We start from the raw sequence: 27,062 nt of genomic DNA, 5'->3' as shown, positions 1-27,062 counted from the left end.
ATGTAACAACCTACATTGTGTTGACTAAAATATTTTTATTTGTTCAATAATGGTTTTTATTCAGGATCAGTCCTTACTGTTTAGTCGATTGATATCAATACTTTAAAAAATTGTGGGCTGTTTAGCTTGTGGTAAATTTATTAAATCGGGGAAAATGAGTTTGCAAAACCAGTTAAAAAAAAAATAAGGACAAACTCTGACTTAGTATCTTTCTGTTCTATCTAGTCTTCTTTCTTTGTGGTGTTTTTTGTTTATAATAGATTATTCAAATTTTTTTTTTTTTTTTTTTTGTAACTATCAATATTGGAAGCTAAAGTCATGATAGACATAGAATAAAAGCAGGCGTTAAACAGTATACAGTGAGAAAGTTTAAAATAATCAGAAAAAGTTACTCGAGTTATGTGCAGATTTGGACAATTTTGATGAATCCTACCGTCTGATTTGTATCTCTACTATTATATAAAAAGAACTTTGTATGCGTTTGTTTCATAAGGATTTCAAAATAGCTTGGCCAATTTTTTTTTTTAATTTCGCATGATACTTGATGTGTCTGGGAGTGTTCTTATGTAGGTTTTGTATCGGAATGCTTCCAATAAGTATCAACAATTGAAATAATCTGATTAAAGAAAGTCTGATTTTGACCAAGATTAATACTTTTATATACCCTAACATCACATACATTTGAGAAGTTTTATCACTGCACAAACAGTAAGGCCCTATAAAATCAATTATAAATTCTTTTCTCAGGCAGGAGTATGTTCAAAATGAATATTTCTTTTTAGAGCACAATTGAACCATGATACTTGATTTTTGCATTTGAAAATTTAATTCAAGCCATTATTTATACAGAAATAATTTTATAAAATCAGCAGATTCTCTACAGATATATAGACTATAATGTATTATGGACTGTCACTGCCCAGTGCTGGGAGGTATGTGAAGCTTCCTACCTGTACACCACAGGGGTGGGGTGGGTACCCAATTAGAGCATTCAATCTATCTATTTCATTGAAAAATTGGTGATTTCGATGACAAGAGGACGGAAGGGTGGAACATTTGCTGATTCTCATTCAATTCTAGACAGCATCATGCCTACCTACCAGTAAAGAATATATTTAAGTACACGTTTTGATATCTTCATTTATTAAAATTTTAACAAAACCTTGAATTTCAAGCCAAAATTGATACTTATTGGAAGCATTCTGATACAAGCCAAATTTGTCAGGTTCATAAGTATATCTCAATAAGAGTCTAAGAAAAATGGGTGAAATATTAAAAATTACATGTTTGAATTGTACCTGTTTACAATGCCTCCCCACGGGACAGTTAGACACCAGGGTCGTTTTTTAATGTGGAGAAAAGGTACAAAAATAAAATATTATCTCTGTCGTGAAGGACTACTCCTCCACCGAAAGAGAACAAGAAATGGAAGTGCAGCATTTGAAGAACAGATACTACACTTTGATCTTGGTCATGTTTAAATTGTAAAGGAACTATTCAAGTAGATTGTGTGTGTGTATATAATGTTACAATAGAAAAATGCAAGCGTGAAAAGTAATATGGTTAAGCTTAAACATGGAAAAGTAAAGGACTAGTTGTTAAAACTGGAAAAGAAAAGGACAAGATATTCTAGTAAAATATATAAATTTATAACTTAAAATATTGCAGCATTAAGAATTGATTATATAATGTTATAAATTGAATTTAAAAAAAAAAAATCCTAATGCTGCAATATTTTAAGTTATAAACTTATCCTTTTCTTTTCCAGTTTTAACAACTAGTCCTTTACTTTTCCATGTTTAAGCTTAACTATATTACTTTTCATGCTCACATTTTTCTATCGTAATCCATGATTTTCCAGGCTTCTAGTAAATTCACTTGTTCTTTGTTTAATTTCGGTCTTATTTTTTTGCCCCCATAAACTAACAGTCACATGTAATAACAATGTACGGTACTCATTTGCTTTCAATAAAATCCCCCAATTATCTCCCTTTCATTCTCTGTTTCACTTGTTACTTCTCTTTTTGCGAGAGCAACATTAATCACTGAAGTGACGTAGTTGCTATGGAAACCGGTCATAAAAAAACGTCGCTCACCTTACATTTATGATTTTGAACACCAGTAAATTCATCATAACTTTTGTTTTACTGAACAAAAATTAAAAATTTTGTTTTCACACTATAACTGAGAAGGTGATCTATGAACTGTAATTATTGTTTGAAATTTGGTCGAAAAATGAATGAGCAGTGAAGCTTGAAAGCAGTTCTAAACAACTAAAACTGCCATTTAACCATATATTCAAACACTACCATGTTTGAATATGTTTTATGGTACAAAACTTGAAAATCTCTTTAAAAAAATAATTATCAGAAAATCCCTAGGGATCCTTTTCACCAACCAACTCATCAGGGGTTAATCGTTGGAAAATAAAATACAAAAAATAGAACAATGTCATATAAAAGACTAAGGGAATATTCATGTAAATTCTATCGAAGGGAGAAATAAAAACAAATTAGGAATGGAAATATAGAGTAAATAATTATGTACAATTAGATAAAATATATGTACAAGTAGGATAAAGGGGTGAGGGGGGGTTAAAATGTACCCCCAAATATGTCTAATGAAAATTCTTTCTATCAACAGAGAAGTTTCTTGGAAGAATTGAGACTGTCTGTAAAATCCTTCAATGATTTTGAGTCCGCCTGATACAGGATTCTAAAGGATTTCGTTTTATACATATTGGCAGACACTTTTTTTTTTTTTTTTTTTTTTTTTTTTTTTCACCAAATTCCAACATTTAATTTAGTTTTAATTATTAGTATAACCAACATCAGCTGTGTTTTCATTTAACCTATGAGTAATTTCCCTTTAAGTTATGAGATTTTATTTCCCTGTTTGGATTTCATTAATGAAGATGATTTTTTTATGCTTTCAAAAATCCAAAATATGTTTTACTTTCTGGAAAATTGTAAAAAAACTTAGGATATTTGGTGAATCTTAAATAGTATGTGACTAAACCTTATGCTCAGAAATGTTTTTACCTGGCAATGCTGGATATGTACAGCTAGTGTGTGTGTGTATATATATATATATAAATATATATATATATATATATATCTGTCTACTATAAGTCACTTTGTGTGAGTTTTTTCCTCATGGGTTCCGAAACTGCTGAGCCCATTTTATGCAGATTTCACACAATTTATGTCTGGCGGTGTTCTTAGATATGTTTTGTACAGGAATTCATCCAATAAGTATTGCAAATAATAAAAAAAAAAAACACTCTTAAAAATAGCAAAAGCGATCTGGCTTACCCCGTCTGATTTCTGATGGGATATGTTTGTTGATGCATGTCTGCTAATGTAAGGAGATTCAACCCACAGAGCCAGCAGCACACTGGCAAATAAACTTAAAAAGTGCATTGTTTTTTGTGATGTGTAAGCCAAGTGTGTGTGTGTGTGTGTGTGTGTGTGTGTGTGTGTGTGTGTGTGTGTGTGACAGTCTGTCTGAGAAGTGTTTTTTACCAAACTTCAGTCAACTTTTAATCTACAGATTAGAAATTTGATATATGGGGGATTTGGACCAGTGGAATAAATTCGATTTGGTCTTTAGTCAGTAAAAATAGTTGCTAATGGGTCAAAATTGAAAAAAAATTGGGACTTGACAGGCATAGGTTGACTGAAAGTGCTCTTCTGCATATATGCCAATATACATTTATTGGTTAAATGTTATTTTTTAAAAAGTTTTTATGTGAATGAATTTAGGTCAGACGTTAACAATTAAGGCTGAAGTCGTAAACATTTTGAATTTTGTTTTAGCTGATGACACTAGTCATTTTTTAAAACTGGAAATCGGTACTATATATTAAGTGCAATAGTATAATCAATAGAGTATTTGCTCTATAATAATGACATCTGCATCATATATATTTAAGTGTATTTTATGACTGGGCCTGCTAATATATATTGTGTGTAAATATTGTTTAACAGTAGTTTATGTATAAAGCAATTTTGAAAATTTATCACTATTCAATAGTGAACACGCTAAACTATTTTGGAAGGAAATTTTCTCATTAAATTAGTGTTCTTGTTGGGATTAGATTTATTGATATGAAATTTGAGATTTATTCGATAGTCTTGGAACTGTTCCTTGACAATATTGATTAAAATTTTAATATACTGATGAAAATAATTTGCATTCTACATCTTTATTTTAATGTAATTTTTACAAATAAAGATGATTTTTTAAAAATGCTTGCATGTGAAAAGTGACTAGTTAAATATTTTTTCAAAGCAAGGTTAAAATATTTCAAATCAATATTTTTAATTTTTTAAATATATGCTATTACTATATGAAAGCTCTGAATTTTTAACTATTGATTGAGCTTGGTTTTTAACTGTAGCTTTAAACTATATATCCCGGAGGCTTGATAATGTTTTTAATTCTTTAAAAAAAAAAAAAGAAAAAAAAAAAAGATATATGAAGACTAAATCTTGAAATGTCTTAGTTCAATAGCTTAAACTTTTTACTTACACCCACACACACACACACACTCATCCCAAAATGAATAAAACTAATTCTCAAAACAGTTTTGCAAAACATGTCCCCTTATGGAAATGAAAATCAAGATATAAACATACTAAACCTTATGTCTAGAATTCTTATTTTGATTAAAATCCATTACATTACACCTTAGTTTTATATAAGGGAAAGTGTAAAAATAAGATAAATAAATCTAGTTCACATTTTGACTCTATATGCCTAGTTCCAAATTTCATAATGATTATTAATTTAAGAGTGAATTTTGTATGTAGAACTATATAAACATACTTAAAAATAAAATACATGAATTAGGGAAAAAAAGTTCTTGGGTCACCCATTGAGCTCGAGTTAGATTGTTTGAATTAGGAAAAGGACAACCAGATAAACCAACCCCACTTCCAAGATTGATTGATTCATAAATATAATTTGATGTTTTTTTTTTTTTTTTTTTTTTTTTTTATAAAGCTGTTTCACCAAGGAAGCATCAACGCAAATCACCCCTGATCCCAAGACAACTGGAATCACCTGTCTTAGATTTGTCAGCTTCAGCCAGATTCCAACTGGAAGAGTTAATGATGGAAGGTGATTTGTTAGAAGTGTCACTAGATGAAACCCAACACATTAAACGTATCATCTTGGCCTACCAAACGAGTGGTGAAGACAAATACATGGAATTTGAAGTAAGTTTCTCTTTTTTATTATTATTATTATTACTTGTTAAAAAAACGTTTACAAATGGGAAGGGATCAAGCTATATGTGTAATTCTTTGCAAAGCAAAGATAATGTGTAAGGCCAAGAATTAAACTCACCCCCTCTTAAACTGCTTGCCGTGTGTGAATGACATTTAGTTACAAACTTTATTGATGATATTTGTTCAAAACTTTCAAGATAGATGAGTAGTCGTACATTATTACATTTGTGCATCTGTTAGTGAACCTGAGAGTGACGTAATATTCCATGTCTACATTTGCACTAAGGAATGAGGACATTAGTAAACTGTAAATGTTGGAGGGATGAGTTCTGTCTTATGCTGGCCCTCGAGAATTGTCTTCATTCATTCTTAAAGTTATTTGTTGCTATTTCTGTGATAATATACTAAAGCCATAAAAGTAGCAGCCAGAATCATAATCTCCATTGAGCTCAATCTTGGTTTGGTCACATTGTCTTGTCAGTAATTTTTATTGTTTTTTTTTTGTTTTACGGCATATCAACACTTTTCAGATTATTTAATGCCGAATCCAGTGATTTTGAAGAATCATTTTTTAATAGAGTATGTTTGTTTTGTTTTTTGTGTTGGCTTCTATTTAACTCATAGTTGGGACCCTAACAGGTACTACCACTCCAGGTCAGAGTGGACCTGGGAGCAATGGCAATTAAAGGGTGGCTCCACACTCCCTAAAGCCCGCAAGCTGGGGCCTCACCATTGAATATAGTTTATGGTCATATATAGGACTGTTGTATAAAGGGTTCTTTTTAGAATTTTTTATAAAGACCAATTTTTTTAAGATCTGAGAGTATGGTGATTTAAATATATTGTGTTTTTCATATGATTAGGGTCAGGATGGAGTTTTCTTGTTTTAAATCTTTTGATATATTTTCAGTTTTTTTAGGAATTCAAAGATATTTTCTGCATCGTTGTATTTGAATAGGTTTTTCATATTATTAGCATTGAAGAGGAGGTTCGTTCTTAGGTTAGTGCTTTGCATTCTATAAGGATGTGTATAACTGTAAGGTGTTTGGCATGTGTTGCATTTTGGTTGTAGTTCTTTTTTCAGAATAAAGGAGTGTGTGAGATTGGTGTGTCCTATATGAAGGCGGGATAGGACAACTTGTTCCTTCCTGGATTTTGTAAGGGTGGGGGTGTATTCGTTTACTTTGGTTTTTATTTGAAATAGTTTGTTGTAGGTGTTTTGATTCCATTCCTGTTGCCATTTATTTTGAAGAAACTCATTTATTTTAGGCTTCAGGTCTGTGAAAGGTATTTTTATATTATCTGGGATTAGTTTGAGAGCAGATTTTGCTGCTCTATCGGCTTTTTCATTACCTTTTTTACCTATGTGGCCAGGGGTCCAACATAAGAGAATTTCTTTATTGTTGGCCATAGTGTTTAGATTACATAGGAGTTTTACTATAAGGGGGTTTTCCAATCTTTTATTTTTCAGTGATTCTAGAACTGATCGTGAGTCCGATAGTATAATAAATTTTTGGTAACTGCTGTTGTGGATGATTTCAAGAGCTAGATTTATGGCGTAAGCTTAAGCTGAAAATATTGAACTTTCTGATGGTAGTGCTTTCTTTAGGGTTTTTATGTTTGATACCGCTGCGCAGGCTGTTCTTTCTTTGTCTTTAGATCAGTCAGTGTATATAAGGTGATGTTTTGGGTATTTTTTGAGAATGTTATAAATTTCCTCTTGATATATGCTTGGGTGTATTTTTGCTTTTTGAAGTTCTTTTAGGCTAAGGTTTACGTTTGGAATTTTTATTTTCCATGGAAGGATGTTTGGAATTAGATAGTTATGTATGTTCGTAGTGATGATTTCGGTTTCTTTGAGTATAGAGTCCATTCTTAGCCCAAATGGTTTTATTGTTTTTTTTATTACTTTCGAATAGGTATTTGTATTTAAGGTTGAAGATGTTTTCGTAGGTTGGGTTTGATGGAGTCGATTTGATTTTTAGATAATATTGGAGAGCTAGTTTTTCAGTTCGAATTTGAGGTGGATATTCGTTTGCCTCTACAATTAAGCTCTCTACGGGTGATGTTCTGAAAGCTCCTAGTATCAGTCTTATGATTCTGTGGTGGATTGGGTCTAATTTTTTTAAATGTAATTTTCTTGTTGCTCTGTATATAAAGCAAGCGTAGTCTAATTGGGAGCGGATGAGGTATTTGTATATTTTATGAAGGGTTTGTTGATCTGCTCCCCACTTTGTGTGGGCAACCACTTTGAGGAGTTGAAGGGTGTTATTGCATTTGCGTCTTAGATAGTTTGTGTGTGGTATAAAATTTAGTTTTTTTATCAAATATGACTCCAAGGAATTTGTATTGGTTGACTACAGGTATGATATTTCCTTCTAGTTTAAGGACTGGGTCATTATGTATTTTCCTAATAGGGAAAAAATAAACACATTGAGTTTTAGATTTAGAGAAGCTGAATCTATTGTTTATTGCCCAGTTGTTGATTCGATTTAAGTTTAATTGTAAGGTCCTTTCCAGGGAATGGATGTGGTGGGATCTGTAGCTGATGACAAAGTCATCGACGTAGAGTGCGCTATCAATTGCAGGAGTAAGGTTTTGGGTAATTTTATTGATTTTTATTGCAAATAACGTTGTGGATAGGATACTTCCCTGAGGTATGCCTTCTGTTAAATTTTGGTTGTTTGATAAGGTTGTTCCTATTCTGACTTTAAAGTTTCTTGTGCAAAGGAAGTTTTTAATGAATAATGCCAATCGTCCTCTTATGCCTAAGTCTTGGATGTCTTTTATGATACCATACCTCCAAGTGGTATTGTATGCTTTCTCTATATCGAAAAAAAATAGCTGTCATGTGTTGTTTTTTTTATGAAGGCTTCTCTTATAAGGGTTTCTAGTTTGGTTATTTGATCAATTGTGCCTCTTTTTTTGCGAAATCCTGTTTGTATATTTGTAATTAGGTTGTTTATCTCTAGGTGCCATATTAATCTTTGGTTGGCTATTCATTCCAGGGTTTTGCAAAGGCAACTTGTTAAGGTGATGGGTCTATAATTCTGGGGGTTGGAGGAGTCTTTTCCAGTTTTTGGTATTGGGATGATTATCATTTCTTTCCATATTTCTGGGAATAGATTGTTTTCCCATATATTGTTGAGGACATTTAGAAGGCACTTAATGATTCTTCTGGTAGTTTTAAGAATTTGTTGTGAATCTTATCGGAGCCAACTGCTGTGTTGTGGGATTTTTTTATTGAGTTGATTCTTCGAGGGAGATTAATTTGTTGTATGTTTCATAGTTGTCTGAGGATAAGTTTAGTTTATGTTTTTCAGCGTTGTACTTTATTTTTTGGAATTTTGGGTTGATTTAATTTCTTAGCAAACTGTTTAGCTAGTGAGTCTGCTATCTGTTTTTTTCTGTAATTAGTGTGTTGTCTACTGATAAACGTTTAATGGCGTTCATTGTTTTTTTCCCAGACATGCTTCTTAGCATGTTCCAGACTGATTTTTGGTTTGTGGAGAGGTTTAACTCGCTTACATATTTTTGCCAGGATGTTCTTTTAGCTTCTTTAATAGTTTTCCGGGCTATTGCTTTATGATATTTAAAGTTGATTAAATTGTGTTTGGTAAGTTCTGTTTGGAATTTTCTTAAGGCTTTGCGTCGTAGTTTGATGGCTTCTTGACATTCTTTGGTGTACCATGGTTTGTTGCGTTTATATGGAGTAGCTTTGAAAGGGATACATTTTTCGGCGATTGTAGTTTGTTGTGAAGTCTTCAATGTTTTGAACGTTTTCATTTGTATTGAGGTGTTTTGAGCATAATTTCTTGTATTCTTCCCAGTTTGCTTTTTTTAGTTTCCATTTTTTAGTTTCTTCTTTCAGGGGGACTTTTAAATTTTCAAGTATTATAGGAAAGTGGTCGCTTCCACAAGTGTCATTGTACGTTGACCATGAAAAGTCCATTAGAATTGACGGATCACATAAGGTCAGGTCTATTGCTGAATTTTTGCTGGAGGTTGGGCATAGGTATGTTGGGATTTGATTGTTGAATAAACATAAATTATTATTGTTAATGAGTTTTTCCAGGAGTTTGCCTTTCTGGTTGGTTTCGTTGCTACCCCATATTGGATTGTGGGAGTTAAAGTCTCCAAGTAGGATGAAGGGTGTGGGTAGTTGCCTTATGATATTTTGGAGTTCATTCTCTTTTAGTTTTTGGTTTGGGGGGATGTAGATGGAACAAATATTGATTTGTTTATGTAGAGTGACTTTAATTGCTATTGCTTGAAAGTTAGTTTTAAGTTCTAAGTGGCTGTGTGGTATATCATTTCAGACTAAAATGGAAGTACCACCTGAAGCGCGGAGATCAGTATTTTTTATGTAGTTGAATTGTTGGTATTTATTTAGGTTTATTTTTTGTTTGTCTTTGAGGAAAGTTTCCTGTAAACAAATAACAGCTGGGTTTAACTTTGCTGAGAGTTGGTGTAGTTCTTCTATGTTTGCTTTTATGCCTCTGCAGTTCCACTGAATAATTGTGTCGGTCATTGTTGTGTTGTTATTGTTTGATTTTTGTGTGTGGGGGGGGGGTGTTTTAGAGGTCCATATATTTAGGTCTCTCTGTTTCTTGAGTTTATATTTATTTATTTTTTTTTTTTTTGGTTCACGTCTCCATCTCATTGGATGTGGAAGGTGTGTCTCTTGTCTGTGTTTGTGTTTCATTTGACAGGTTTTGCTGAGTTTTTTTCTTTTGTTTTGGTCTGGGGCTTTTGGATTTGCTCCGTTTTACATGTTCTTCCTGACTTACTGTTTCAATTAATTCATACTTATTTTCTTTTTCAATTAATAGAATTTCTGTTTTTGGTTTGTTTGGCATTTTAGGAGGAGGTTTTGTGTTTTCCTGTTTTGTTTCCATTTCTTCTGATACTGTATGTTTATGGTCTGGTTTTGTTCTAGTTCATGATTTAGATCTTTCACATAAGTTTAATTGTGGTTTTTGTTGATGAGTTTCTTTTTTATTCTTTGGAATTTGTGTTTGGTTTTGGTCATTTAGTTGAGTTTTTGAGTATGTTAGTATTTGTTTTTTGTTGGTTTCATTTTGGTTTTTTTTTAGGGTTTCAATTAAATTTGTGAGTTCAGAGATCAATTTGTTAAGTAATTCTTGGTAGTCAATTTGGTTGGTTTGGGGTGGGTTTTTGGTAATATCTGCATAGGTGTTTATGTTTTTGTTGGAGTTGACCCTTTTTCTCGCTTCAGGGAAGGAGATATTTTCTTTATATTTCATTTCTGTAATTTCCTTTTCTTTTTTGAAGATTTTGCAAGTTTTGGAGAAAGCTGGGTGGTTTTCCAGGCAATTTGAACATTTTGCCTCATTGGGGCACTCGCTCTCTGTGTGGCTGGGTTTCCTTAAACAACATTTTCCGCATGTTTCATGTCCTCTACAAGCTTCTCTGTGATGCCCATATTTTTTGGCATTTCTAGCATCTTAATGGGCTTGGTATATATGGTTCTACTTTTTCGTTGGTATACCCAATCTTGATTTCTTTCAGGACTTTGGGGGTATTGAAAGTTAATACATACGTTCTAGTAGGTATGGATTGTCTGGGTTTTTTTTTTAATATATATTCTGTTGTTTTCCCGGTTTAAGAGCGTTTTTGATTTCATCTTTGGTAGCTAAAGTCAAGTCGTGGCTTCTTAGGATTCCTTTTGAGGTGTTTAACCTTTCGTGAGTGAAGGTTTTACACTCGTAAGTATGGAATTTTTCCATTTCTAAGATATTTTTCGCATCTTTGTAATTATCAACTGCGATAAGTAAGTTACCATTCTTCATTTTTTTTTACTGTTTTTGGTTTGCTGTTTTGGGATATCACTTTTTCGATTAAGAAAGGAGATAGCTCGCTAGTCTTTTTATCTCCCAGGATTTCAATGACTAAGAATCTTGGGAAGTTTTCTTTATTAATGTTTTTTTTAATATATTCTTGCTCATTTTCTGAGCTTGTGTAATCTGAAACATCGGAGTGAGTCCTTTTGTTTTTTTTTTGTTTTTTTTTTGTTATTCATATTGATTTTAATTTTATTTCATCCTTCTTGCTCCCCACCCACCTCGGAGCCCTATATGGGAAGTGTTGGGGGGGAAACCCATTTGCCCCCAACAACAACAGGGATATAAGAAGGACATACTTGTCCAACTGGTGGGTCTGAGCACCTGTGCTTCATCCATTTTTACTAAATGTGATTTTCACTGATTTTCAGTAATAATATTTGTTTTCCAGTCATGTCAGATCCATTGTCCAGTTAGTTGATTGACCCATGAGCCACCGCTTTCTAAATCTGTTTATTGTGTGATGTGGGGAGTGTGAGTGTATTTTCTTGTTATGTGTGTCAGATTTAGAGCTGGACATGACCAGCCAATTGATCGGAGCGGGCCTCTCCGACCGCCCGTCTAACCGAGGTAAGGGCCAAAGTAGTGTGTTGGGATGGAGAGGAACTTGTTTCTGTCCTCTGCAACCCTCAACTACCAGGATCCCGTTCCAAGGTGATACGGGTCGCCACCTACGGAAAACAGGTAGCCCTGTTGAAGGACTTTTACCCTCTGCTGGGGGGCAGTCGGTGTATTCTAATGCCCCACCGACCGGGTTGGGAAGTAGTGGTAGGGGAAGAAAAAAAATAAGGGAAGAGAGGGGGAAAAAAGGGGGCTGTTGTTTTTGTTTTTAGTTTTGCAGAACACAAGTTTTGCAAAGAGAGATAGAAAACAAATAACATATCTGTAGGTGCATTTCGTCTCAAGAAGTCAGTAGACAGCCTGATCTGGTAGCACCAGAGTAATTTTTAGTATGGCAAAAAGATTGGTTCTGGCCCAGAATTTCCCCTACATTAAAAAATAAAGAAAAATCTGTATGATGTATATACCTCTGGTGAAACAAAAAGATCATATTCAAAAATAAATTGATCAAATACTTCTATTTTTATTTAAAAAAAAAAAAAAAATCATTTTTAATCGATTAATGGGAATTCATAGGCATTGCAACGTAAATCTAGCAAGTATGAATTCTGTTTGCATTATCTTTGTTTCTTGACATATTTTTCAACATGGCAGGTGAAACAGTTACTCTTCGAATATTCATAAAATTTGATTTTCTTATTTAAAAATAAAAACTACTTGATATTTTCATTTCATCACGAGAATGTATATTATACAGATTTTATATTTTTGTTTAATATAAGAAAAACTCTGAACAAGAATCTAAACATCTAAGAGATGTTTGGATTTTTGTAAATTGTCCACATTTCACAGTCAAATAAGAATGGTGGACAGCAGAATTATGTTTTAGTTTTGTGTTTAATTTGATGTCCTTTGTGTACTGTTCCATAGCTTGACTTGTTTTGTAGGTTCTTTTAAGAGATCTATCCCTAGAAATGACACCAAATATTTAAAGCTTGCATGATTTTTGATATCTGTACTAGCTTTTTGTTTTTGTACTAAAGTCTATTAGTTTGACACCTGTTGGAAAAAGTACCTCAGTTCTTTTTTAATTAATCATGTAATCAAATGGTTTTGATGCCTCTGCAAATCTTCTTATGATTATCTACAGTTCATTTGTGTTGTCCTCATCCTGATGTGGCCTTCACTCTAGATAACTTAAGCTAGCTTCATCCCTCCAGGGGGATGTTTCTAGGAATATTAAATTCACTAGCAGTCAGGAAAGATAATTTTGGTGTTAGCTTTTGCAGTGCTTGGTATTCCAAAATGGTTACACCATTAATGTCACTTAACTTCAATGATCTAATGAGAAGTTTCATATGAATAATTTCTTTAGCAGATTGCTATTACATTTTGGTTGCTAGACAAAAAAAAACTTATTTCTGGGGTAACTTTACTGAAGTATTATGACATTTTGATTAGCAATTTTATCAAGGTGTTATTGCAGTTTAGTCATTCACCTGATTGAAAAGTTAATACAATTGTGAAGTGACTTTAAAATAAAATTTGATAATTATCAAATTTTTTCTTGTCCAAAGGTCACATTAATATTCTTGTTCTTTACAGGAATCTTCCGAAAGAATATTTTTCAAAGAAAAGCCAGAGAAAAACCGTTCCAAGAACAAAGACAAGGACAAAGAAAAGATTAAAAAGAAGAGAAAGAAGAAAACCGATGAATCAGATAACCACGAAGGCAAAGTAAAGAAAAACAAAGAAGATCCAAATATTATAAAATCCAAGAAAAAAATAATTCTTAAGGATAAAGAAATGAAGTTCAAAGATAAAGGTAATGGTGATAACATTCTACAGTCCACTGTTGTCACCAGCGATTAGTGTCATTGTCATGTCTTCATATTAGCTTGTTTCCAACCTTTTTTTTTGTCTTCTGCATTTACAATTATTCTTGGGCTTTCCTACTTTTGGAAAAAGAAATGAAAATACAACATACAAACAGGATGAAAAACATGTAAATACAACTTTCTTGAAAGCAATATTTTTTTTATTGCTACGCAAGAAAAGTCAGGGTTTTTTTCTTTTTACATCAATATTATGTGTAAGACTTTAACTTTCTGGTTGTATTTTGGAATAGAGGCTGTAATAATTTTTTATCTTTTCTTTTTCTTATAGAAAAACAAATGATTACTATTGATTAATCCTTTTGGAATGATTATCTTAAAGACTATATTTTTAAAATTGACTGTTATTGTGTTCTTATTCTATAGTTGACATAACCAGTTAAACATTTTGAAAATTGCAGGATTTAGAATGATTTCATGTATTATGCTGAATATGTTATATCAAAATGAGCCCTTCTCTAAAAAAAATTTTTTTTTTTATTTAAAAAATGCTTGATTGATGATAATCTCACCTAATACAAAACTGTCAAAAATTGATGCAATCTCTATTCCCAAACTTATCATTTCTGTTGTTTTGTTTTCTCTCTTCAGTTTAGGTAGCCATATTAGATATCTTATATGTTTGTGACTGACAGAAAGTTGTACAAAATATGTAAATTATTGAATTAATTGTTAAAAGTAAAGAAATAAGGCACCTTTTTTTTTTTTCCTCAACCTGTTTAACAATAAATAAACCAACTGGTCTTTTTTTCTACAAAGTCTTTTTGCTTTTTTCTGAAGTGGAACTAACCATTTTACCTGTGTCTATATATATATATATATATATATATATATATATATATATATATATATATATATATATATATATATATATATATATATTATTGCTAACCTTTTCATTCTGAATTCATCTGTATTCACCCTCTCTCCCACACATATTCACTAACAACCGGGACTCTGTTCTCATAATTTTCACATTCATCTTTATTACTAACTGTACCGACTCAGCATTGTATGGTATCTGTTACAATCTTATGTGAATATTTCTATGTTCTATACCCATGCCTTATTTGTTAGGTTCAATATCTATAAGATGAAAATCAATTAAGGAACACTCTTGCTAAAATGAAAAAAGAGTTATTTTCCTTAGATATTGCTTTTTGGTGTTTAAGTATGTCTCCACATTAGTAAATTGTGGGACCAGATTTTGTAGCTTTTATTTTTTTGCTTCATATTTTATTGTTGTACCATGTTATTGGTTATATATAGCCAATAACGTGGTACAACATTAACAAAGTTAGAATTAAAGTTTGATTTGTAAAATTTTTAAAATTGGGTTGACATAATTGTATATATTAGATTTATTCAAAAGAAGTAGAGGTAAGTGGTACTGATATATTAGAAAATGAAAAGCAAAACATGTTAGCTTAAAAATTTAAAAACTTTTTTTGCTCCATTATTTTGGACCTTGGAACAGTCTTATTGAAAATTCATGGAAATCAATCACTCGCATTAACTAATTACCATTCGTGAATTCCTCAAAATCTTACCTGAGAAATAGTTTTATCTTATTACAGACTTTTATGAATCAGGTTAAGATAAAAACATCTTTGCTGTTTATAGATGTCTTGTACAAATGTGACCACCACACATGGACAATAATATTATTGTAAAGACTTTCTAGTACAAAAATAATATCAGCATCATATTCATAGTTTTTTTTTTTTAGTTTACATTGCATTGTTTAATTTTTATATAAAGAACATTCATAAAAATCAATACAATGTAAAGGTGGAATGGAGCGACACAATCTGAAACAAATTAAGATATATAATGGTGAAATAATCTATGTAAATTCAACTTTTATCATTTATATTTATATATATATATATATATATATATATATATATATATACTTGCATTGTGTTCTTACTTGTGTTAGGATGGTCAAATGGAAGTTCTGTAGTGTATAATATTTGGAAAATTACTCTTCATCAGATGTGTTCAAGCATGCATGTTATTCCACCATTACGTCTTTAGTTTCTATCTTTTACATCTCTGCATTGTATTGCCTTCTATGAATCTTTATATATTACAAATTCTTCAGTATGACTGATTAGATGCAGCAATGACTGTATTTTGTGTGAAAATTGATTTAAAATTCTGAAATGATGTTTTTCCTACATTAATAAAATTGTGTGCAGTGATTTCTTTACACAGAAAATTTTATTTTTATCTCTTCTCCACCTCTCCTAAAAAATAAATTATATTCATACAAAAAATAATTTCTGAATGTGGACATGTTTTCAAAGTTCTCGATGTAGATTTTCTCAATGTTTTTTTTTATTTGGTTTGCTGAAAAAAAAATGAATATTAAAAAAAAGGTATAATTTATAAGTTTGTTCCAACAAAATATCACCCGTCCCCTTTATCCAAATATATTTCAAATAAATTTCTTTATCTTTTACTTGATGGTAAAGATATGTTGAACAAGCTTTTAAATTACCTCATTTTACTGAAAAGTGTAATATTTGGAGCAATGATGGAACAAATTGAAGATTGAATTGCTGGGAAAAAAATCTTCAACATTCAGTTGTTTCACAAGTTATGTAGGTTTCAGGTAAGTTTATAGAACTCCAGGTGAGTTAAGCCTGTTTCAACATATGAATAAACAACACTAGCCTTGTGTAAGCCTTCTCTATATTTCCACTTTAGTCTTTATACTATGATTTCATCAATATTGATATTTAATGAACATAAGAAACAAGTGACGTTTTCAGATTTTATAGAATTTATTTTTCCATTTTTCTGAATTTATTTTTCCATTTTTCTGTATAAAAATGTCTTGTCTCTTACATTCAGATACATTATAAAACTTAAAACAATATTCATTACAGATTTTTAAAATTGAACATGTGCTGTTTTTTTGTTTTTTTACCTGATGAACTTATGAAATAATTTGAAAAATAGATCTTGAAGTTTTTGAGGATGCTGCTTCCATCAAATTAAATTACTTCAATGCAAAAACAAATTCATGTTTCTATAAGATCAGCTTGCTGTTTTTGATGCAAATAGTCTGAAGTGTTAAAGAAATGTGTGTATGTGCTGAAATTGTTTGTCAAAGTACCTTCTCTCACAGGAATTGGACATGAACTTTTTTGTTCTTCAAATATTTTGACATTATTTTTTTGGGAATATTGTGAAAAATCTTTACAGGAATAATTTTTATTCTAAAATAGTTATAAAATCTCATATCTAAAAATTCAATTACAAAAATTGTAACACTGAAAAAAAAAACTTTTCAGGTATTTATATCTATTAATGTAGTTATGAATGAAAAGTAAGTCCCTATATGGCTGCCTTGTAAAACACAACTAGGAATTTTTTCCCTATATATATATATATATATATATATATATATATATATATATAATCAAATGAATTTTATTCTATAACACAAGTAGTGAGACTGTTGACTTCGAACTTCTCTCCCTACTTCCCTGACTATACTGAAATGCAGAAGTTTAAATGTAAACAGACATATCGGTCCTCTCCTTACATCCAAATGGCAATATACCTTGCTTGGGGTGGACAAGTGTTAAAAAAAAAATTTTCTTTCTCCATCTAAAAGATTTTTAAATCTTTTCTCAATCTCACGGCATTAAGAAAAAAAATGGCCCAAACCATAAGTGTGTCACCAGTTAAGCACCAGGTACCCTTCCTCATGTGTGCAGCTGGATAGCTTGCTTACATCACTAGTTATACCCAAATGGTTACCTACCTAAGGATAATCAAATGGAGTATTGCTTAATTCTTAATTTCAATGACCTGATAAGAACCAGTATCGCCATGATTTTAACTGTATAACGATAAGACAAGTTATCAACAAATAATTTTAAATCATGATTTTGTCATTTGCTCAAAGGCTGATGAATTTTATTTAAAAAAAAAATAACCATTATTTTGATATGTAAAATTTGGTATACCCATAAAGTATAAGTGTTGGAAACCAATGTTCAGATGTAAGAAGGGATCTGTTACTGTAATTTTTCTTAATAAAAAGCAATTAAAATAATAAAAACTTAGTTTTATATTTTGATCTTTTTAGCTGTCCTTCTCATCCAAATAAATTTGGGATTCTATTAAATCTCATTTTTATTTTTCTTGTGTTTACTTACAGTTTTGTTTCTTCGTTTAGTTGATTCATACTTGCATTCAAATTATTTTCAGTGGGTGTGTGATTAGTCCGATTGATAAGTTCTAACTATCGAAGCTGTTCCGCTGATTTCCAATGAAATTGGAACTATTTATGCATAAATACAGTTGAAAATAAAAATGCATCTCTCCTATTAATTTGATCATCTAATGAAGTGTTTACAAGAGGTATTGTAATCGCGCAATAATCTAGGCAAGCCATACAAAAAAAGAAAATGTCTATATACATAAATGTGTTTGTGTTGAATTGCATATGTTTAAAAACATGCAATTCTTAAATGCAAATATTTTAAACTTATAGAATTTCAACCAATTCTGACATTTTATTAGTAACTATGGAAGGACAAAGGTTGTTTGAAATATCACTCGCCAAAACATTATTCTAACTGTATAAAAAAAAAAATGCAGAAATTAAAAAATTACATTAAAAAAAAAAAGGCATTGACTTGCAATTTTCTGTGATGAATTTTTTATTTACCTCAAAAGAATCTGCTGTCCATCTTAATAAACAAAGGAAAAGGCTAATAACTTGAAAATAAATCTTCCATAATACAAGAATATACATATATTTTTTTTTTTTTTTGTACTGCAAAGGTTCAGTATTTCTCAGATGAACGTGTGCAGTCTATCCTTATTCCATATAACTTTGAAGTTTAATTCCGCCAATATTGGATTACTCCCACATCTGAATTTCATTAACTATTACTGAATAACATTGAGTTTTACATATGCAGATATTTAGCAATGGAATTATTTCTCTTGTAAATATATTTTCATTATACTACACAGAAAAATTTTTTTTTGTTTATTTAGAATTGAGTGCATAAAAGAATTTGATTTACTAGTTTCATGTTTTTTTCAATCATTAGAAATGTTTATATTCTTGAACTATGCAATGAAACTTGAGTAACGCATTCAAACAAGTCACATTAATGTATTTTATATGTATAAAGTTCCTGAATTGGTTGGCAATTGATGTTTTAACAATTTTTTGTTTGGAGGGAGGGGTTTGAATAATTGTTCCAAAATAAGAAAAAAAAAAAAAATTTAACAAAATACTAGTATGTGACATTTATTGCATGGGTTTCTCTCAATATTTTGTTTCATTTTCGAGTTTTGAGTGATAATCAAGTCTCCTCAGATAACCGTCTTATGTCAGCCATCTTGTTCTCATTTTAACTTAGCAACTCAACACTACTTGTTTTAAACTTAAAAAGCACTTTAAAATTAGTTAAAACACAAAAACTTGCTTTACAAGTAATGATTGTAATAGACACCAACGCAGAAGGAAAGATCCCCCCTCCCTCTAAAGTTCACTAGTCTTTCGACCATCATTATGTGTTGTATTTTCTTTTTTCTATAGCATGAAACTAGAAATATGTCTCCCAATGAGTATTGAATTTACCAGTAATGTTTTGTGTGACTTGATTGTATACATCAGTGTTTAGAAGTTTTATTTTTAAACTTTTTGTAAAAAATTGGATATTCTTCCTCTTTTTACTCTAGATTGAACATGCTGGCAATGGTTGTTGATACAACATAAGGCATCTTTTATGTAATCTAATATACAAAATTATTTTGTTAGGATTTTCAAAGTCAGGCCCAAATAGCGTTTAAGCTGACAAAACAGACTTTGCTTCTGACTAGCTAATTTTCATTTGTTTTTATACAGTTAATAATAATGTACTTGGCTATTTTTTTTGTGTGCGTTTTATTACAGACAACTGTTAATATGGCTGCTTTTTTTTGGGGGGGGGATAATTGGCTAAGAATAAGTCAGCCAGAGGAACGAGTCAGTTAAAATGTCATTTACTAGAAATTAAAATGTTCAAACAAATAAAAATTAAAAGCCAAAATGACTTGACTGCATCCCGGTAATTGGTAGATAGATAGATAGATATAACTTATATATATATATATATCTCAAATGAAAGTTTACTGAAAGTGGTAAATACTGGAACAATAAGATAAAAACTTTCATGTGGAGCAATCTTTTTTTTATTATATTTTTGAACTTTTGTTTTAGCATCTTATAAAATTATTTTCAAGCTTCTAATGTGAAGCAGTTAAAACAAAAGTAGGTGCACAAATACATCTCTATAAAACTACTCTCCAGAAAATTTTTTGTAAATTTCTTACAAAAACTAAATTGGTTAGTTTTTTTGGGTTTTTTTTTTTAATCTAACCTTATGTTTTTGCATTTCTATCAAGAATAATCATCCAAGCTTCACACACACAATATTTAATATTTGAAAATATTCTTTAAATAAAAAGGCAAGTAAAAATATTTTATTTTAAAAACTTTTGTTTTAATTCCATTCTACAGAGCAAACCTCAGCTAATATAAGTATATGTAACTTATGATAAAGTAAACCTTTATTTCTGGCAATATTGTTTATAACACCGCTTTGGCATTAACACACGTGTTTGTGTTATTAAATAAACATTACTGTAGTGATGTTTATAAATTTAATCAAAGTCAACCAAAGCACGATACTTCTAGAGCCCCTAAAATAAATGACTGTTTCACATAATACCAGTATTACATATACAAATATGAGTGATCAAAAATCAGTGTTATACACATATCATTTGTTATTTCTTGCACTAATTTAGAAGTATGGGGAGTGGGACATTGGGAATCAAACACTAGCAGTGATAAGTTTACCATTACATTATGCAAGGCATTCTAACAGTTTTTTCAGCTTAATGTTTTGGCACTAAAAACCATGAGTACGAAGCCCATATGAAGTTTGTTCCTTAATCAAAAAGATCAAACATGAATGATGCAAAAAGTCTTGCCAAATGTGGTCGTCTAAAATGTGCATCAATCCTCATTTGATGAGGAAATGTCTGGTTCACACTTATAAGAGTGAGGGGTGAGCGCAGCCTTTTGCTTGAATATTCAAGAAAAACTTTTCAATCTTTTGAGAATAGACTGAAAAATATTTCTAATCATACAACCGGTCGAATTCTTTTATTTTTTTAATCTTTTCTTTTAGCAGTACAGTACATGCATAAAATTGTTTGTAAATAAAAAAATTAAAAAAATTTTTTTTTTTTTTTTTTTTTTTAAATTTTTCAAGTAAACTACTTTCCCCACTACACCTTGCTGAATTCCTTTAACTCCCTCCTTGTCCCCCTCCTCTTCTTCCTTTCATTTTTCTGTCTCCATTCTTCACCTCCCTGATCATGTGTGTATGGTTGCTTTCATTTTAGGAAAGTCTAAGGACAGCACAAATTCGAATGACGTGAAAAGCAAGAAAGAGGACAAGCCACTAAAGAGAAGTCAGAAACCTTCAGGTGCAGCTCGAAGTGGCGACAAGAAAAACAGCGTGAAAGAAAAGCGGCAGAGTAAAGGGAACTCCTCGAGTGGTGACGAAGGCGATGATGATGATGACTGCGCGGCACTTAAGTGTCTCAAACCTACAGGTGTGTGCGAAGAGAGAATGTGTCTTCATTAAAAACAAAAAATACCCCATTACTGCATCTCTTCTTTTACTTCTCCTACTCCTTTCATCTTCCTATCCCAACCCTGTTCATTTCACCTTTGCAGTTTCATTTGCCAGCAAACAAATGCATCATTCAGATTTTTCCCCCCCCCTCTCCAAAGTTGAGCTTTTTCAAAGTTAATAAAAAAAAAATTATGTTCATTATTTCTATTGTCTTCAGTCTTCAGACTTGTCCTCATCACTGTCAATATCTACTTTTTCGTTACATCTCTGCCATTTATCTTGGGGTGTGTGGTTCATTTATCATGATTTTGTATTTAAAAATTATTGATTACTTTTCTATGTTTTCTTATGTACTTAATAATCCGATAATGAAGTGCATAAGAAACTGTAACAACACACCTGAAGCGGACAAGAGGGTATCTCAAATAAAACAGCTGATAAAAAAAAATTTCTTTGCCGGAAATATTGAGAACAATAACTTAAAGGAAAACTGTATGTGCATAAAGTTGTTGAATCCTTGAATCAAATATTTTCAATCTCTGAATTTAATTATATTCTTTTAAATGTGTTTATTATTATTTTTTTTTTTTTTTTCGTGAGTTGCATTGAGTATTTAGCATTTTGAGGTCAAATTATAAAAAGCAACTTTTCTTGATCTTTTCACTAAGATTAAACTGTTTGTGCCTAATTTGGTAAATTTTATTTTGTACTTTTATGACAAATAATTCAAGATGTAGTAGGTGTTTGGATTAACTTGATCTGTTCCACCTTTAGTCAGTAAAGGAGAACCCCTCTTTAACTCAATCCAAAGTGCTCCTTGATGAGAGCTTAATTTTTTCTCAGATTAAAACCTGACCTTATGTCTTAGTCTACCTTTGTGGAAAGTCAAATAGAAATGTCTGTTTGAATGTTTCAAGTTAAAAGAAAATTGGTGTTAAATCATTTTGAATGGCTAAATAACTTTCTTTTTTTTTAATTTCTGCTGAAGACTAATCCAATATTCATAATGTTGAACTAATAATGCAAGGATAAAGTGTAAAATATAGATTTAAATAAATATTAGTAAATATGTTCACAATAGAACAACGGGAACAAAAAAAAAAAAATAATAATTAGTGAGTGTCCAAAAAAGCTGGCAAAGGAGAGAAGAAAAATGGTATAAAAAAAAAGCAAGTAGAATGTTGAGAGCATCCATAGACGCTAATATTAATAGATTGGGTAAATTTTCAGAACAAACTGGCAACATATTTTGTAACTCTGGGACTTTCTTTTGCAAAATGGTTACTTGTAAAATCTATATTGCATCAAGTATTTTGAAGTGAAGATATACGCAAAATACAAGACTTTTTGTTTCATGTCTCTGAATTTTTGAGATGAGGATTAATATATTGTTTCATTTGGATAATTCAGACTACTCTTCTTGAGCGTTATTTTCACGTTTCTGCTGATGCAACCTCTGACCTTCCTGTACCTTGTTGAAAGATTCCTAAGATACACCTGAAGAAGGCCTGAGGTTATATCTGCATAAACGTGTGAGTAACAATGAAGAAGAGAAGAAGAATTCAAATAATGCAGATTTCCCTTTTGCATTGGATGACCTTCCAGTTTATCTCTTATAACGCTGGCATTTATTATAGAAAAAAATTTGCTTTCTAACGCTACCTTAAAATTAAATGCTAAATTTGTATCAACTTTTTTAATGGTAAGTCAATATTTAAGTATAATAAAATCTGAGGAGATAAGATTAAAAAATCCTGGCAATTTTTCAAAGTATTTTTGAATCTACTCTAATTGAAGCCTTTTCATTAAAAGCAAATTAATGTTACTGTTATAAGCAACACCGAAAACAAAAGTAGTTTGTATTTATTGTTACTAGCAATAAATGTTTTATTTCATCTACTGTACATGGGTCATTGTTGCTGTTAAACTTTGGGTGCTAACTTTATTGTGGAAATTGGAACTGTTATTTATGAGCCTGACCAACTTTTTATGGCTCAGCTATTTATCAATAATCGTTGGTAAAGTTTTTTTATAAAACAGATAGAAATTTAAAATTAGTTGCTAAAAAAATTGGCTTGAATTTTTTTTTTTTTTTTTTTCTCAACCATCAAGAAGGGTATTGGATTGGCTTAATGAATGCATTCAAAAAAAACTTTAGAATCAGCTATGCAAAGTTCAAATCTTGCCAAGTTATCAAGTTGAATTATGCATTCATACTGTTGGTGAACGCAGAATCTGGATTCTAGAAAAATGATTTGTATTCAACTAATCTTATACATTCACTAATGATGGCTATTATGTTTTGGCATTAAATGACCCAAAAGAATTATGTCGTAAAACAATTAAAATCAAATCTACCAACATTGGTTGAAGTGTTTTATAGATAAGATAAATAGATTTGTTCAAATGACGACTTGAATTTCGAACAAGACATCCACGTCAAAGTTAATGAACAAATGATTTTATTTCTCACATCTCTGAGGCTTTCTCAAACAATCATGCTTTTTGTAACCCTTATCCTCAAGTGGCATTTGGCCTTAGTAAGTAGTGACTCAGCATTAAAAAAAAAAAAAAAAAAAATCCTGCAATTTGAAATGTCATTTTCATTGTTGAACACAGGACCTGTTTTAGATGTGTCTAAGCATCTCTATAAAAAGTTTGGTGCAAGTCCACAGTTCAACCTAAAAAAAAAAAAAAAAAAAATACAGAAAAATGTTTATAATGTACCTGTCATGGAATGAAAAGATTATATTCCAAAAATCACTAACTGATAGTCTTATTTTTATAAAGAAAATCATTTTTAAACAATTTAAAGCAATTAATGTAAAATTTTTAGCGTTACACAGCTGATCTTGCAAGTTTTAATTATTGTGAAGTTATCTATCCTTGTTTCTTAAAGATGGCAACATGAGATAGTCCCTTTTTACTTCCTCATAAAATTATGTTTGTACTTAAAAATTAAACTACTTGAACAGTATTCATGATTTTGGGAATATGACACCTTCGTTCCATATATATATATATATATATATATATATATATATATATATATATATATATATATAATTTTTTTTTTTTTTTTTTTTTCTATGGACTTGCATCAACAGCTCTCCATTAGTGAGTGTGGAATAGTATTTATTCTTTAGGATTTTTTTTTCCTTCAAGTTTTATGATCATTGTTGGAAGAAAATAATTTTATTTTAACAATGTTTTTGTTTGTTTTTTTTTTCTTATCAATTTTTTTCTTTCTGTAATTACATTCTTTTTGTTTTACATTCGTGTTTTTTTTTTTTTCTTTTTTTTTTTTTTTCTTATATATTTTCCTCTCAGGGGATGAAGTGAACTGGGTACAATGTGACCGATGTGAATTGTGGTTCCACCTCCTTTGTGTTGGGGTCGGAGAAGATGAAGTTGGAGAGGATGCTGATTATGTGTGCTTCAAATGCAAAGTGCCATTGTGTCTGAGCGGTTTGTCGAATGGCAGGACTGCAACATCGACAAGTGGTGCTTTGAACCATAGTAGCGTCATCGTCGTCGGCAGCAGCAGCACCAGCACCAACCACCAAATGGACATTTCTGCCGATGGTGATTTGGTGACAGATGACAGTGCTCTCGATCTCCTCGCAGACGAAGATGATGTCGATGATGATGTTGTTGACGAGGAGGAGGAGGAGGATGAAGAATTTGAGGAGGAAGAGGAGGATTACGATGATCTTGAAGAGGATAACAATTCACTTATGGAACTTGAGGCTGGTTTAGAGGATGCTGATTCTGAGGATGACAGCGAATCGCATCCCAAGGGCTGCAATGGTCTGACAACAAATAAGGGAGTCTTGGAGAACAATATGGCAGTTGAAACTACATCATCACCTCTGATCAACTCTGAACTGACAGCTTTTAACATGGAATTGGTCTCCTAGCCAGCACTCTATAAAATTGCTCTTCTTTTTCCTACATCACCTCTGCCTCTTCATTCCACACCAGCGCCTCCTCTTCTTACTCCTTCTCGACAGCAACTACTCCTACTCCTTTTCCTTCTCCTCCTCCTCACATCAGTTGTATATATCTGCATACTTACATTCATGAGCAAGTTTAGTGGAATTATAGTTCATTATAGTTGCAGTCGTACTTGTAGACGGGGAGAATGGGCTATCTCCCTTGCTCACCCTCTACTTCTTTTCACTCTGGCATTTCTATTTTTTCTTTTCTATCTGAACATAGAAAGAGGAATTGAAATGCAACAAAACTGATCCTTTTTTCCCTCTTTTTACTATTATTTCTTTTTGTTATGGGAAAGGCAACCAATGTTGTCAAAATCACTTGTTGCTGAAATAGAATTCATGAAATTCATTCAATTTCACCAAAGTCAAGAGGGGAAAGAGGAAGAAGAAAAAAATGTTCTTTTTGCTTTCAACCTCAATTTTCTTTTCTTTTTGATTTTCATTTCCATAAAAAAAAAGAAAAAAATGTCTTTGTCTCCTTCCTTTTAATTTCTCTGTACTCCTCAGCTCTCTCGCTCTCTGTACTCTTCGGCTCTCTTGTCTCTAATAAATTTATTGCTTTTTGATTTGTGTCTGCTCAAATGAAGAAGAATGCATTCAAAACAAGTACCAGTCTCTGATCAACTGGTGACCATTGTCAGAGACGAGAATCAGCCTCTTACTCTTCTGTGACCATCAACTAAAATACGCAGCTTTTCTGTACAGTTTTCATGACACCACCCTAACCCAACTTCCTACAAGCTGAACTTTTATTTTTTTTTTTTAAAATGACTGGGTGAATTTGTGCAGGTGCTTTTTTTTTTTTTTTTTTTTTTTTAAATCCAAGTTTATCATGTTTACCTCCAATGGCAGATCTTCTCCACACCAGTAACAAAAACCTAAGGCACATTCACTCAATCTTTCAACACACAGAAATACATACAAGCAGGCTGTATATGTCCCTTTTGCTGCTCTATTTATTTTAATTATATTTATTTGCTTTTCACAATGTTTTTATATTTTTCCAAAAAAAAAAATATCTGTACAAAGAATTTTTTAATTAAAAAATTAAATAAAAAAAACAAAAACAAACTTGACACCCTCTCCCTTTCTGCTCCTCCAAAAATCACACTTTATGTTCATGAATACGACCCCTTCCCCCTTTCTCTTTCTCTCTCTCTCCAACTTAACTTTTGAAGACAAGACAATGAAGAGAGGGGAGAAAAGACTTGGGGGGAAAAAAAAAAAAACTCGTCATTTTCTTAGTTCTTTTTCCTCCCCTCATTCTCTTTCTCTCATCTCTCTTTTGGACAACAGATGATCTTTTTATGAACAAAACCAGAATTTACATACAAAATAAATTTATCCTCCATTTATATATAAATATATATATTTTTTTCCACAGTTTTTAGTATGGTTGGAAATCTTTGAAAATTAGTGAAATTTGGAAGATTATAAAAAAAAAACAACAATATAAAATTTGCTGCTTCTGTTTTGACTCCTCAACTGCCATTTTTTTTTTCTTTCGACTCCCTGTTGGTTTGTGTTATTACATTCAGATGGTTTGATTAATAAACAAACTTTTTTTTTAACCTCGGATCAATTTTGCAAACTTTAATAAAGGGAAAGAAAAACGTATTGCTAATCTAATTGAATGTTAGCTAGATTAAAACAGCAAAAACAATAGCAAATGTTATAGATAAAAAGGCTCTGCATTTTTTTTTTTTCCTTAGTAAAATACTTTCTTTGGAGCCACTGCCTTAGTTTGAGGAAAAGCTAAGAAAGGCAAGACTGATGATAAAACATAGCAGAACCAGAAAAAAAAAAAACAATCACCATCACCTCTATTTCTACCAAC

At 31.2% G+C, this 27,062-nt stretch overlaps 1 protein-coding gene across 5 annotated transcripts in view; it reads left to right on the top strand.

Annotated features, from left to right (window-relative positions):
- Positions 1-26,045, top strand: part of LOC145252570 (lysine-specific demethylase 5A-like) — a 123,297-nt gene extending 97,252 nt beyond the window's left edge. For 4 of the 5 annotated variants that reach the window (XM_080112189.1, XM_080112188.1, XM_080112191.1 and 1 more), the window contains 4 exons: positions 5,008-5,222; positions 13,265-13,484; positions 20,989-21,201; positions 24,555-26,045. In XM_080112189.1, the coding sequence (XP_079968315.1) occupies positions 5,008-5,222; positions 13,265-13,484; positions 20,989-21,201; positions 24,555-25,144 (1,238 nt within the window). In that variant the 3' untranslated portion in view covers positions 25,145-26,045. The remainder of the gene's footprint in view (positions 1-5,007; positions 5,223-13,264; positions 13,485-20,988; positions 21,202-24,554) is intronic. The other variant, XM_080112192.1, reaches the window with a different exon arrangement.
- The last annotated feature ends 1,017 nt before the right edge of the window (positions 26,046-27,062 follow it).

The sequence above is a fragment of the Euprymna scolopes genome, chromosome 29 (genome assembly GCF_053919585.1).
Source record: "Euprymna scolopes isolate OS-2025 chromosome 29, ASM5391958v1, whole genome shotgun sequence".
Taxonomy (NCBI): Eukaryota; Metazoa; Mollusca; class Cephalopoda; order Sepiida; family Sepiolidae; genus Euprymna; species Euprymna scolopes.
This window is presented reverse-complemented; position numbering and strand designations above follow the sequence as displayed.